This window comes from Periplaneta americana, chromosome 16, assembly GCF_040183065.1.
Source record: "Periplaneta americana isolate PAMFEO1 chromosome 16, P.americana_PAMFEO1_priV1, whole genome shotgun sequence".
In the NCBI taxonomy this organism is placed as follows: Eukaryota; Metazoa; Arthropoda; class Insecta; order Blattodea; family Blattidae; genus Periplaneta; species Periplaneta americana.
This window is the reverse complement of record NC_091132.1, coordinates 177,105,338-177,121,439: the sequence shown is the minus strand read 5'-3', so window position 1 is coordinate 177,121,439 and position 16,102 is coordinate 177,105,338. Positions and strand designations below refer to the sequence as shown.

The 16,102-nt window shown below is 36.1% G+C and overlaps 2 protein-coding genes across 2 annotated transcripts in view; both read right to left on the bottom strand.

The window, feature by feature from the left end:
* Positions 1-8,086, bottom strand: part of LOC138692063 (zinc finger protein 664-like) — a 36,729-nt gene extending 28,643 nt beyond the window's left edge. Inside the window, exons 1-4 of the mRNA XM_069814945.1 lie at positions 7,973-8,086; positions 4,830-4,927; positions 4,116-4,253; positions 3,819-3,898 (exon numbers count right to left, since the gene is read on the bottom strand). Coding sequence (XP_069671046.1) covers positions 3,819-3,898; positions 4,116-4,253; positions 4,830-4,922 — 311 coding nt within the window. The 5' untranslated portion in view covers positions 4,923-4,927; positions 7,973-8,086. The remainder of the gene's footprint in view (positions 1-3,818; positions 3,899-4,115; positions 4,254-4,829; positions 4,928-7,972) is intronic.
* Positions 8,087-13,230: 5,144 nt separating this feature from the next.
* Positions 13,231-14,869, bottom strand: LOC138692046 (zinc finger protein 227-like; the record flags this gene model as incomplete). Its single annotated transcript, XM_069814884.1, has 1 exon — positions 13,231-14,869. A coding segment is annotated over one exon (951 nt), but the record flags the coding sequence as incomplete, so codon positions are not given.
* Between the last annotated feature and the right edge of the window lie 1,233 nt (positions 14,870-16,102).

Genomic DNA, 16,102 nt, shown 5'->3' with positions numbered 1-16,102 from the left:
AAGACCGTGACGGTGTGACGCACAGCTTACTGGATTATGCTGCCAAACTGTGTTGCCAACTGGACGGAAATTCCGTCAAAACTGAGGGATTATCAACGTAGCTAACGGGAGAAAAATGGCTTTGACGGGTGACGGATTTTGTGGCGGAAATTACGATTTACATAGTCTTTTGACTTTTTTAGCTACTGCCAATTTTAATTGTTTAATGGATGGGAGATTTTACTTTTTTCTTGAACAGTCCTGCCTGATCCGAACTATGTTTAAGAATCCCCTTTTTCAGATTTCCTTGTAATCAAGTTAGATGTTGACAAATTAATCTACTTGAAGCAAGTAAAGAGATAAGTTTGGACGTAAATCCCGAAATGACTAAGTATATGATTATGTCTCGTGATCAGAATATTGTACGAAATGGAAATATAACAGTTGGAGGTTTATACTTCGAAGGGGCGGAAAAATTCAAATATCTTGAAGCAACAGTAACAAATATAAATGACACTCGGGAGAAAATTAAACGCAGAATAAATATGGGAAATGCCTTTTATTATTCGGTAGAGAAGCTTTTGTCATCTAGTCTGCTGTCAAAATATCTGAAAGTTAGAATTTATAAAAGTTATATTACCGGTTGTTCTGTATGGCTGTGAAACTTGGACTCTCACTTTGAGAGAGGAACAGAGATTGAGGGTTTTTGAGAATAAGATTCTTAGGAAAATATTTAGGGCTAACAGGGATGACGTTACAGGAGAATGGAAAAAGTTACACAATGCAGAACTCCACGCGTTGTATCCTTCACCTGACATAATTAAGAACATTAAATCCAGACGTTTGAGATGGGCAGGGCATGTAGCACGAATGGGCGAATCCAGAAATGCATATAGATTGTTAGTTGGGAGGCCAGAGAGGAAAAGACCTTTGGGGAGTCCGAGACGTAGATGGGAAGATAATATTAAAATGGATTTGAGCGAGGTGGGATAGGATGATAGAGACTGGAATAATCTTGCTCAGGATAGGGACCAATAGCGGGTTTATGTGAGGGCGGCAATGAACCTCCGGGTTCCTTAAAAGCCAGTAAGTAAATAGGTGTGTGTGTATATATATATATATATATATATATATATATATATATATATATACACAGGGTGTATCAAAAATACGTGGACAAACTCCAGGCATGGGTTCCTTACACTAAAAGAAGGAAAAAAGTTGATATGAACATATGTCCCATAATCCTTTGTTTCCTCGTTAGGAACTGTTCAACACATTGGTACACTCATAATGTGCCAACACCCAAAACTCATAACCAATGCTCGAAATGTCCTCCTCTTGCTTCTAGACATGCATGCACTCGTCGAATCATGGACTGTCGCACCCTTTCAAATACTCCGGGATGATGTCGAATGGTTTTGCAGGCTTCCATGACACGTCGATGAAGAGTTTCTTGATCCGGGATGTCTGCTCCATAAACCAATTGTTTAAGGTGCCCCCAAAGATAAAAATCCAAAGGATTGAAGTCGGGAGAACGTGCTGGCCATTGAACTGGTCCTCCTCTGCCTATCCATCTGTCATGGTAGACACCAGTCAGTGTATCTCGAACAAGGCGACTAAAATGTGCTGGAGCCCCATCATGCATGAACCACATGTTTTGTCTTATGTTCAGAGGCACATCTTCGTGCAGTAATTTTGGAAGAGTGTTTTGGATAAAGTCCCTGTAGATAGCACCTGTAAGACGTGCTGGTAGAACGTATGGACCTACCAGACAGTCACCTACAATTCCAGCCCACACATTAATCCTAAATTGTTGCTCATGTCTAGCCTGAAATACAGCATGAGGATTACGATCTGCCCATACGTGTTCATTGTGGAAATTGGTAATTCCATCTCTCCCAAACGTTGCCTCGTCTGTAAACAAAACTGATGAGACAAACAATGGATTGGCTATTTGTGCTAGAAACCATCGGCAAAAGTTCTCCCGTGGTGGATAATCGGCAGGCGAAAGGCCCTGCACACGTTGCATTTGATACGGATACAAGAGCTGCTCGTGAAGTACCCTCCATGCTGTATTGTGTGATGTACCAGTTGCCACAGCCAATTGTCTTGTACTGATACCTGGATCGTCGTCGGCACAGTGTAAAATGTCTTCTTCGAGATTCGGCGTACGAAAAATTCTTGGTCTTCCTCGATCACCAGTCTGTGGTGCAATGGTTCCTGTCTCAGCAACGCGACGATACACAGCAACAAAGGTTTGATGATTCGGTTGTCTTCGGTCTGGAAACGCCATCTGATACAGTTGTACAGCCTCGCGTCCATTACCATTCGCGCGACCATACATAAAAATTATGTCAGCCTGCTCACGAAATGAATATCGTCCTGCCATGGTTGAACGAAACACTTTAACTCACTCCACGTTCACAATTGCAACGTTGAAGACAGACTAATGACAAATGACACATGTAAACAAGTCTCCATGGCAACAATTCGCCATCTGCAGTCCATTTCTGATACGAGTCACAGCCTTCTATGAATGAGTGCATAAAGAAATGAAGTTTTGAGGTTGGACCTCGAAGGCTGTTGAACGCAAACTTTTAGTAATAAATTAATAACGGGGAAACAAAGGATTATGGGACATATGTTCCTATGAACTTTTTTCCTTCTTTTGGTGTAAGGAACCCATGCCTGAAGTTTGTACACGTATTTTTGATACACCCATATAATGCAAGGCAGTCTATTTATTGTTTACTGGTGAACTACATTTTTTTCAGATCATTTGTTATTTTTAACTGGGTGTCCACTACTGAATTTTTTTATGTCCACTACTAAAATTTGAGTGTCCAATACTAAGATTTGTCTTCACTATACAAAAAGTGATATACAATTTTGCCAAAAAATTCACCCATAATCAAACATACCTAAGTGAATGTACATGTGTTTAAATATATGATGAATATTTTGAAAAATAAATCACTTAAAACATCCACCACTCACAATTTATTTAAATAAAAAAAATGGTTAATTGTGTCCACTACTAGATTTGGGACCCCATATGCCATTAGCAATTGACAATGAGCTTGAGTTACTTCTGTATAGATTATCTTTCAAAAATTAATAATAGTAATTATAATAATCAAAACAGCAATAATGATAGTAATAATAATAATTATTTATTTAATTATTATTTATGTGCTCGACAACAGACACTGGACAATAGAAGTCTAACGCGGTCATACAATTCATACAATTAAATAAATAACTATGGTACAAATTAAATAATAATAATAATAATAATAATAATAATAATAATAATAATAATAATATTAATACTATATCCAAAAATTGAAGTGGACACAGATTTTCTAAGTTATATGTTAGAACTCAGGATCTGTGAAAGATATGCTGCAGAGAAGTAGGACCCACTTCCTTCAAAGCTATACACAAAAGCCTACTAGAACTGCCGGATCAGACCTGAGAAAACAACAGGAACTATATATCCTGGCTACATTCCATTAGTCAATGAAAATGGTTGGTGAACTGTTCTGCATTAAATGGGAAAAGTTGAAGGCAGGTCTATGCCTTGGTATTTTCTTTGACAGCAGCAACATCAGCTCCACTAGTTGGCAGTTGTAGGAGTGGTAAAGTAGCGGTAGGGCAGGTGTTCGTGATAGAGATAGGATATGATATCATTCATGCCATTTATGTCCGCAAGATAAACTGGAGTATTCATATATAAAATAATCACGTTGAAATTACAAATATGTTTATGTCGTCATTATTTAAATAAAGCAGTAAAACCAACAACAAAATAGTGGCTCGTATATTACACTCACCTCTCAGTTAAGACTTCATTCTCCTCTGCTGTTACTTCCAGTTTGACCTCCTTCACTTGATCCAACTCACAAAACTCTTCCTGTAGGAGAAGAATATTGAGAAGAATGTGAGCATCCATTTTGTTACTAATGGATTACCAGGAAGTACGGTATATGATTGAAATAAACTGAACAGTGCTAGTAAAACTTAAAAATTGGACAGTAAAAGTTATCACAAGGATGACTGTAGCAGCTACATCAGCCAGAAAGTAACAGAGAGAGAACTACCGACCAACACACTTCATAGACTGCACTCACCTCAGCTTCACTCTTCAGCGTGGGAAAGTCAATTGGCACTGCAGATTCCTCAAATACTATCTCCGATTTAATGTCATACCTGTGTTCTATACATTCTGTTTCTATTTTAGTGACGTCGACATCTAATAAATTTCCTTCCTGTAACAAAAATTACAATATAATTAGACAAAACAGCATAAAAGTTGTTCAAGAAAACCCGTTGACTATTTATAAAGTCCGTCCACATTTTTATTAATACTGATGTCAACAAATGCACATCTAGCTATTCCAAAACCAAAAGTGAAATAATTTATCTGAAAAGCGTCCTATCACAGAATATACGAGTAAAAGAATATATTTATTGGATGATAATATGCTGATAGTATGATCAGAAGGATCCACCATGAAATATAAAGGTTAATATTATTCTAAATAACCTATTATTGATTCAGCTTTAAATTACATAAATGCTCTTCTAAAAAATCCATGGAATAAAAAAAACGTTTTTTTGTTTGAAATATATATCCTGAATTTAAATATTGACACCTTTTTGTGAGTATGTTTGTTTAAAGTGAAAGAAATTTCCGTTTGAAACTTCACATTTACAATATTCAACTTTTTTTAGTTGTGTTTCATGTCGTGGAAGAAAAAACAGTTAATTACAAAGGAATGCGTTTCCTAGTTATAAATGACGCATTTAGAAAATGAAAAGAAAAATAATTGCTCTCAATATACCTCAGATAAAGGCTTCTTCTCTTCTACATCTGCGATACCACTTGTCTGTATACCCATTGGGTCGGACCCAGGTTCCATCTTGATCACGTCCATTACGACTGGACAATGAAATTAAGTGACATAAGTTAATATGCAGAATGTGAAATACTCAGACAGACTTACTAGCTTTTAATAATAAGTCCACATCTGCGTAGTGTGTGTATTTCTGTGCACGCCACAACACACAAAAGTTACCAAAAAAACACAAACGAATGTGTACATCAGCACAGATGAGCATGTGATACCAGCGAATAGGGATTATAAAGAATGGACACTTCGCGTCGGTACCTTTGATGTAGCCGGACTGATTTCAATGACCTTCAAGCCAGCTAGAACGAGACATTCTGCTTTCTCCCTAGAGTTGGCGCTGACATCACACCAGCTAGCAGTCGACACAGCGGAAATATAACACATACAATTAATACATCTAGGTACATTATGTACTCAAATAAAATAAATTGGATCCATAAAATAATAAATCCTTCATTAACTGCAATGTCTGGACTTCCTTTATAATGAGAGTTGAGACGTTGACCCCAACAACAATTAAAATATGTAATGATTTGATAGCGCTCAAAATGGAAAAACAAAACTCTTACGAGAAGTAAAACCATATACCTATATTATATTATATACAAATATTAAACGAATTCGATACTTAATTTTATAATGTACTATATTATTTTATAATATACCGGTAATGTATTAAATCTGAAATATAAAATATTATTATTACAACTAGTTTGTCACTGAGAAATGAGGAAAAGCTGTTAACTTGAATTTATTTGAAGCAAAGCGTTACTGGATTATGCAATAAGGTAGGCGATGTTTGGATCCTGTGCCTTAATACTATTCTCAATTATTATCTTAGCGTATGCTCGATTACACTACCGCTACCGCTTGAAAGTGGAACTAGCCGCTGGCGCACAGAGAAACAAAACACAGGACAATTCGCTCAGTGTCCATTCTTTATAATCCCAATTCGCTGGTGATACTAGGGACATGATACAGTCGTTGTGTAAAAAATAAGTTCGATTATTTCACGATATTGTTTCTCTCGATGTTCTACATATGATTTGTTCCACTGGATTCGATCGGGCATTTTCAACAAAATGCAGATGTCTACTAAATAGTGTCGGACGAGTAAAGTAGGAAATAGACGAAGTGAAAAAAGAAAACAAAAGACATGAAAGACACAGAGTAGAACAATGGAAGATAAGTGTATGAGTCGCTTAAATTATGTAAAGTGTCAGATTATAGTGTAAAGGTATTAAATTAAATAGTGAAGTGATGTAAATAGCAAAGTGAGCGAGGTGTATGAATTAGTCATGTTACATGTCAATAAGGACTAAGAATTAGGAGAGTTAGGAATATAGCATCAGGTGGGATAGAGATTAGGATATATCTATACTACTAATAAATCTGTAGCCGAAATTTTTCCGGTAATTTTCGATTTTCCACAAATAATTGGTCCTAACATATATAATTAACCACCCTGAAACCGAAAATCGCATTTTTGAAATTTTTGTTTCTATGTCTGTCTGTATGTTTGTTACCTTTTCACGCGATAATGGCTGAACCGATTTATATGAAAATTGGAATATAAATTAAGTTCGTTGTAACTTAGATTTTAGGCTATATGGCATTCAAAATACTTTATTTAAAAGGGGGGTTGTAAGGGGGGCTGAATTAAATAAATCGAAATATCTCGCTTATTATTGATTTTTGTGAAAAATGTTACATATGAAGAGTTTCTTTAAAAATGATTTCCGATAAGTTTAATCCATCACAAAACTTTGATAGGACTGATTTTTAATGAGATAAATGAGTTTTAAAATTAAAATAAAGCCATCTAAGATAGTGCAAAGAATTAAGAACGAATGACTTCGTCTATAAGGGGCCTTGGACAATAACAATCGAAACAGGGGCCTTGGACATCAACAATCGAAAGCTATTAAACATAGCCTACAGAGAATGTTTCTGTGTTTGTATGAAGTAATATCAGAAGCTAAATTAACCGATTTGTATAATTAATTATTATTTCACCATTGGAAAGTGTAGGTTCTCTAGATGGACATAATGCTATAATGTTATTACAGTAACGTCTGAGTAAATCGAGGACAGGTAAGATTAAAATAGCTTCTTATGCACAGAAAGTTTGATAGGCTATTTTGTACATTCGTTTTCTGTATTTCTTTAAATAATATTGATGTACACTCATTTTAATCTCAGAGAATTAGCGAACAACGAGAGTGTATTGATTTAGTATGCAGTAATAGTACGTTAGCTTAGCAATCCATTATTTTATAATTCAAATTTTAACTATGCTCAGTTGAATCGTGTTAAAATACATAAAATATATATGCAATAAATGCAAATCAAAAAAATTGGGTAAAGAGCGAAGCAGATTATGTTGCGCTGTTGTAAAAGTTGTTCCCTGGATCAAACGTCCTATTTTAATTATGTAATTACTTTATATTTAATTCTAACAGGTGCAACGGAGCGCACGGGTACGGTAAGTATAACAAATAAGAGATAGTAACGGTAATGAAAAGAATGTATCATAAAAGTAGAGAGAGAATAAATAGTAAAAAGGGTATGAGTAGACAAAATAGGTTCGAATAAGGAGATCAGGAGTGTAATTTCGTTTTTATTTTCGAGAAAATAAGATGACGTCATGAGTAGCGGTATACGAAATATTCGCTCCTTCGGTATTGTGCAATTGTTCCTTCCTGCGTAATCAGAGTAAAACATTCTCTATCAATATTCATATACTGCGTATAATTATTAATGTGGAGCATAGTATTCACAAGACCCAAGTTCCATATACAAATATTGTAGAAATAATGTGACAATACAACGTACAACCGGTAAGCAAGAATCAACTGTATGTCATACGAGAGAAGTGAAAACTTTTGCCGAAATACATTATACATATTACCACGCAAAGAAAGAAATACTTGTCTGTAATACAAGCCGATATAAAGCACAACGGATTGAAAGTCATGAAGAAAGTTTGTAGATGTCGTTTACTCCAATCTTTTGCGGAATACAATGCAACAGTAAATTGTCCACTGTGCACTGAAATATTTACATTTACATACCTGTTTGTGCCGTAAATCTTAAGCACTAGGTAAGACCAAAATTAGCGCAGAATAATTGACTCTATACAGCAAATATACACAGACCTAAAAGAAACTTTTAGAAAGGATAACTATTCTAGCTGGATAGCAATTCACATAGAAGACCGTGAGACGTAGGTTTCTGGATTACACATGCCCAGTAATGTGAACATTATAAACTGGATACACAATACCTGTATATAAATTCCAACAAGTTAGGTAGTATCTATCTCTTTGATAAATTCATTCTGCCAAAGAGTTTCCTAAGCCTCTAAGACGATTATCGTAAACTGTGAGCGAGGATTTAGGGGCATAAATCTTGTAAAAACTATAATTAGACAACGTCTTTCAGTAAAAGGAGTTTGCTCTATGCTAATAATAAATCTTGATGAGCCTACTGGGATGGAATATGAATGTTTAGAATGCGCATAAAATAACGTATTTTGATGTGATGTAAATTCTGCAGTCATCGGTACTAAACACAACTACGTCTAATGATTTACATGCATAATCTCATCTAGAGTGTGGTAGATGGACTTAAAGCAATAAAACTCCTAGAAACAAATTACTTATCTTTTTGCTTCTATAAACCTTATTAATTTAATCTTTTTTGTACAATTATTTAGCATATTTTACAAGATTTTCGTATTTTGAACAAATATAATTTTTCATTTTTGGATTTTTGCGACAATTATTTATTTTCTAGTTTAAAGCCTGTGTGAGAGTATTACCTTCCAAAACCTTCTGACGTATTTGAGAAGAAGAGAGTCCAGGAAAAAAAAGTCACGAATATAATTATCAGGTCGATTTACGGCTTTAAAATAGTTTCCTGTATTACATAAAGCTAGGAGTGTCTGAATAGGACCATAGTGAGCTGTAGGTTCTCCGCAATCCTGTCTCCTAGTGGCAGGTAGATGTCTAGTATATATTTCATTACGTTCCTGCAGGGCTATATGTGGAGCATTGAGAATAGCTGAAGCAAACTCATAATTATGTAGGGTACTAATTTCACATATACATCCATAAACAGAATGAGATATATAATTGATGAGATTTAACTTGTTTGAATCTGAAAGAGTAGTCAACATCAAAATCAAAAATCTAAAGCGAATGAGTCCATATTTTGTGAGCCAAATCAAAATGAGGAGCAGCAGCTGGTCTGAAATATTTATCTATAACGAATATAGTTATTTTGTTGATTACATTGTAATGAAAATACATAATATATTTGTTGAAACGCTGGTCAACAAACACTTTAGGCGTACATACATTTGAAATAGTTTAACCAAACTTTCCAAAGAGTATCTTAATAACGGAGTAATGAACAATTGCATATAATCAGTATACTGCTGCTCATTTTTCCCATACATGTTTGTACATTTCGTATTGTTCAAGTATATTTATATCGGTGCTAGTTCACACGAAGAATATTCACTCAAATGAAATTTGACGCATGGATGATTGACGCAAAGGAGAATTCAGCCAAACGAATTGACCCAAGAGAAAATTAGAACAAACCAAATTCACATATACAGTATCTATTATTTTATATATTTTTTAAAATGATATTGCAATAATTAGGTGGAACGAAGTTTTGAAATGTTTACATATTTCCTGAAAAACTTGAGTCCTATTTTATTACAGAAACCGAGTTTTGTATGGATTTATTCAGATTTGAATGTTGTAACCACAGGCACGCAAATATTACTACACGTCCTTTGCCTCTGAATTCATCATACCTTTGTGAAATGTCTTGCAGCCTTATATTTGAGCTTTTATATTTTCGTTTTTGTGCTTTTTTTACTCTTCGTCCCAGTTCCAAGCCCTGGATCATTCTGTCTACATCGGATTGCTCATTCTTTAAATAATATATGAGTCTGCATACAGTGGGATGATTCTTACAAACAATGTGCTGGAAGCGGTTGTGCCAAGCTTCTGTGTTAATGTGCGTGGTTCACTTGACCTAGCTGCTTCGAACTGATTCCATAAGTGAGGATGTCGAGCTTCTGCAGCTTCGCATTTCACACTTCCCCTATTTAACAAAGTTACGCCAAAACTAGACAATTCAATCACTTCTCGCCAGGAAGTAAGCGTAAACACCATTTGAGGTACCTTTTAGCACAAAAAGACCTTCCACACAAGATCCAACATATGGCTTTTGGCTTATGAACAGTATAGTATACTATATAATGATTTATTTAACCTGGTAGAAATAATCCCATCAAGCCTAATCTTAACCCCTAGCTGAGAATTATAACTACAGGATTAGGAATAAAAATAAAATTATAATTCTAATTAATGTTAAATTTACAATTAGAATAAAATTCAAAGGAAAAAAAAAACATTACCTGATTAAAAAAACCTAGACAATTTATTATAGACGTTAAGAATAGAGAACGATTATCTTGCCGAAGTACAAATTAAAGCTAAAATAATAAAACCATACAGTGATTAAAGTACAGGATATTTAAGTATTTATTATAGAATATAATTATGGACAAGCATGAATGTATATTAAGATGTGCGGGATATAAAAAACGCATTTCACACACATGCAGCTGAAGAGTTTCTTTTATGTATGCATACGTGAATACACATTAAGGTTTTTCGAGCGTGAAAAATCCAGTCCAAACACATCAGAACTGAACGGTTTTTCACGAAAAGGCATCTGGAGATTCCCACACACATCACAACTGAATGGCTACTCAACTGTGGATACGTGAATGCACATTGAGATCTCTGTGAACACGTGAATGCATAGAGATATATTCCGCGCGAGAAGAACACTTTGCAATGACGTCTGTATTGAATGGCTCTATGACAGTAAGGACGAAAGAATGCCTCATTTAGATTTGAAGAGCTTCTATAAGAGTTCCCACTCACTTCACAAACGAATGGTTTCTGACCAGTGCGTACGCGTGAATGATTATTCAAATGTACGGAGAGCGAAAAAGGTCTTCCCAAAGACGCCACAGCGTAATAGCAAAGTCTAGTATATACAGTCGCGAAGCTCAATATGTAGTAATTATGCAAACATTAGGTAGTTGCTCACCACTAGGATCGCTAATATCGCCTCATTACCGGCAATGCAAAATAGTACCGTCACAGTCTATTGTTTCTAGCACCCTCAAAACTCAAGCTTCGTGACCGTATATAGTAGACTGTGGTAATAGTTTTACACCTTAGTGTACGCGTGAATGCCTATCGAGATATTTTGAGAGCGAAAAACACTTTCAAAAACGTGACAACTCAATAGGAGATATTAATAAAAGGGAGTTACTCAAGAATCTGAGCATTGTCGCTGTTTGATATTAATAATAAGATCTTGCTCATGTTACTCGCCGAGGTCGTGCTCAATCACCTCGGCCGCAGAGCAAGTGCTCATGTTTTGATATAAATAAAGCAGACGTCATGCTCATTGTTACGAGCAAATGATTACGAGATTCTGAGGTAGCTTATTACGAGACTCAAACTTAATCGAGAGAGGTTTATAAACGTGATGGCAGCATTGATGAATGTGATTCCTGATCGAAGAAGAAAGATTTATAAAAGACATAGGGACTCTAATGTGAATAGTTACTAAGATTTGAACGGGAAAATGACGTGTAGTATCTTACGGAACATTTCTTACCCGAATCGAACGAAACAAGTGAGTGGAACAACAAGCAATGAAGAAAAAAAGGAGAATATTTCTAAGGTGCGTAGGTGACCCTCGTTTTCAAGTTGGTGTAGTAGAAGATATTAGTATTTCAGAAGGGACTGTGTCCTTAGCATTCTGGGAAATTATCTGAGCAATGAAGGGAAAAGTAGAAAACTGGATACTATTATCAATGCTGCTCTTGAGGCAGCTAAAATTTAACGGTCAAACAAGTGTACATTCCCTGATAATTTTTTTAATTATGGTTTCTTTAACGACGCTCACAATTACTGCAGAGGTTGTATCAACGTCGCCGATGTGCCGGAATTTTGTCCCGCAGGAGTTCTTTTATGTGCCAGTAAATCTACCGACATAAGCCTGTCGCATTTAAGCACACCTGGGCCGGGATCGAACCCGCAACCTCGAGCGCAGCGGGCCAGCACTATACCCAGTGTGCTACCGAGGTCGACACATTCCCTGATATTATAGGGGCAGTGGACTGTACCCACGTGTTAATAAAAAAAAAACTATACATGGGGATGAATATATAAATAGGAAAGGAGTCCTCAGTATTAACGTGCAGGCTACGTGCAATGGACATGAGAGATTAAACTAGCGTTAACGTCAGGTGGCCTGGTTCCGTGCATGATTCCCGTATATGAAGAAATTCTTTAAAATGATTTGCTTGTTTCCAGTCCTTTTAGGTCTGTTTTTGATTTCAATCGGCTTCTCATATTATTAATATTTTTCATAATCTGGTTGTCTATCATTTCCATGCCTAATTCCTGCTTTATTACTTCCCGATGGATTCGACAGCTAAAGGAAGGCCATGTAACTTGGACCGGTGTGTAATTTGAATTGATTTCAATTTTGGTATTTGCAAGTTTGATCAACTCCTGTCTCAGGTAGGAATAGCAAGACCGTTGAGAGTAACTTTCTGCCTCCAAGTTATTTTGCTGTTACATTCAAAGGTGAGGGGTGAGAAGAAAATAAGTTTTTTGCTCACAATCCTTAAAAACTTACACTCTGTCGAGATAGAGTGCTGTGTAGTTACTATTTGGATGTTTTGCTTGTTCAAGTATTGCAAAAATATAAAGATAACTTATACCATAGTTGCATTCGTCTATTTACAATATTTTTGTAATATTTGTTTATAGATGAAATATTTGCACGGTATGTAATTTTAACTGACCGTGAGTGTGTAATTTGGACCATTGAAGCAATATTATAATTTCTGCGCTTGTGGGTGGTTTTACCTGTGATTCTAAGGACGATATTGAATAAAAGCTTTTGAAATTTGACAGAGAGATAAATATTACATAAAGACATATACAATAACCCCATAATTCTGTTTTATATTCACAAACTTAGCTACAGTAAGTTTCTTATATTGAAATAGCCTCTAATAAACACGAATGTAAAAAACATTGGAACATTTTTAATTTGTTTTGAAAGTCTGGCTGTGGACTTAGCAGTGCAGTAGTTGCGAAAAGCAAGCCCATGAAGACTGTGCCGAAATTCGGGATGAACTGTATTATTATTTTTATTATTATTATTATTATTATTATTATTCCACGTGTGCAAAGGTACGCACAATGTTCCATTTTATTGTTTAGAATTACTTAAGTAAATTAAATTTCAGTACTGGAGTTTATATACAGTATACCAGTCCAAATTACACGAATTCCCGGTCCAAATTACATGGAAACACATTTTCTTATAAACACTGCTTTTAAACAATTTATGTAAATTATACCGGTATTATTGTTTAGTTTCACCAAAGCAGTCACTGCACTACACTAATTTTTGTTTATAAAATTTATAGAGATTTCATTGCAGTGGATGAAGTTATATGCGATTTAAGTCAAGTGGTCCAAATTCCATGGACGTTCCCTACATGTTTTATGCCCTTGCTGTCAGGGAGTTGTGATTTCTGAAGCACTTTCTTATGGACTTCAATAATTTGCTCAAAACGCTTTTGTGCTTTCCTCCATTGTGGAACGTTAATTAAATTTTTAAGCCACTCCTCAGACCGAACACGTTGTGTTTGTTAAGATAGCCTATCTACTATTGCCAGCCCTCTGATATGAAATAGAGTCGGAAGTGTGGAAGGATGTAAATAAAGAAAAAACAAAAGATGAACGAATACAGAGCAAATGCTCACGTCGCTGATCTTTTGCTCCGTCATTTAAGGATGTTTTTATTAATACAAACTAGCGACGATATGCTAGTGCTCATCAGGCCTTACTCACGAGGAGTTTCTCACTTTTATTAATATGTCGTAATGGCTTCTACCCAGTGTGCAACATTAAATGTCTTTTAAGGTTTGAAGATCTTGCAAAACACTTCCCACACACATCACAACAGAATGGTTTCGCGCCTGTGTGCACGCGTGAATGCATCTTGAGATGTGCGAATTGCGAAAAACTTTTTCCACATACGTCACAACTGTATGGCTTTTCACCCGTGTGTACACGAGAATGCTTTTTCAAACGTATGGAGCGCGAAAAACTCTTACTACAGACGTCACAAGTGAATGGTTTCACCCCCGAGTGAACGCGTGAATGCATATCGCGGTATTTCGTGAGCGAAAAACACTTTCCACAAACGTCACAAATGAATGGTTTCTCGCCGGTATGCATAATTAAATGTGTTTTAAGGTTTGAAGAACTTGTAAAACACTTCTCACACACATCACAACAGAATGGTTTCGCGCCAATGTGAGAGCGTGAATGTCTCTCAAGGTGTGCCACCTGCGAAAAACTCTTTCCACACACATCACAACAGAATAGGCTCTCGCTCGTATGCACGCGTGAATGCTTCTTGAGATAGTCCGAGTTTGAAAAACTCTTTCCACACTCATCACAAATGAATGGCTTCACGTTTGTGTGCACGACTGAATGCCTCTTGAGATCGTAGGACCTTGAAAAGCACTTCCCACAAACGTCACAACTGAATGGTTTCACGCCTGATTGGACGTATGAATGCGTCTCGAGACGTGCCAATTGCGAAAAACTTTTTCCACACACATCACAACTGAATGGTCTCTCGTTTTTGTGCGTGCGAGAATGCCTCTCAAGCTGTGCCAATTGCAAAAATCTCCTTCCACACCTTGTTGTTTGAGTGCACGAGTGAATGCCTCTTGAGGTCGTAGGACTTAGAAAAGTTCTTTCCACAGACGTCACAGCTGAATGGCTTGTCGCCACTGTGTACCATTGAATGCGCTTTAAGATGTCCAGACCTTAAGAAACACTTCTCACACACGCCGCAACAGAATGGTTTCACTCCCAAGTGCACGAGTGAATGCGCCCTGAGATGTGCCAATTGGGAAAAACTCTTTCCACACACATCACAACTGAACGGTTTCCCGCCTGTGAGCACGCGTGAATGCTTTTCGAGATCCCCCGATTTGAGTTTTGAAAAGTTGGGAAAGACATTCCGCAAATATCAGAATCGTATTTCTTGCCGTCGTACTCTTCAGGAATATTTTCGCAGAATGTTGCATCTCCACTATTATGGCTAACTGCAACACTAAAAATTATGTGTCATTAGTGGAAAGAATGTCTAGACTTTCAATGAAGAGATATATCCACCATAAGCAAAGTAATATAGGAGAAATTGACATTGGTCTTTCACCTTCAGTTACTTCTGTACAGACTATCTAAAAAAATTACGTAATAATACTAATTATAATAATCATAACAGCAATATTGATAGTAATAACAATAATTGAGGGCTTTGCTGGAAGAAAGGCGAACAGACCTATACGCCCTTCTTCGGGAAAACGGTTTAAAATGTAGTGAATAATTATACCAGCGAAGTTTTATTTGGACTGTATTTACATATATGCAGGACAGGGCTGCGTGCGTGTATAACATTTTATTCAGTTGCGTTTTAAAATCTTAGATTGTATCTCAATTCGCAAACCCCTTAATTATTCATTTAATATTAATGTTTATGTGCTGGACAACAGATATTCGACAATAGAAGTCCAAGACAGTGATACAATTAATACAATAAAATTAACAACTATGATACAAATTAAATAATAATAATAATAGTAATAATAATGATGACAATAATAATAATAGTAATAATAATAATAATAATAATAATACAGTGAAACCTGTCTAAAGTGGCCATCTGAAGTTACCTTGTAAAATGGCCGCTTTATCAGGTGGCCGCTGGATTAAGGTTGCGGTTTTTTTATGAATCAGCACGAAAATACTGAATTTCACTGACTTTTTAGGACTGTACGCGTACAACAATCATGCATATTAATGTCAGCCTCTTCCATTCTTGCAACTAGCCTTTTCAAAACTCGCTTGCGTTACCTCATTTTAAATGACTGGATAATACCTTGATCAAGGGGCTGGAGGTGTGATGTATTTGGGGGAAGAAACACCAATTTCACGGATCACATTGCGATAATGTCGTTTAATCTTAGAATTGAAATCGCATAGCTAATTCTCAAA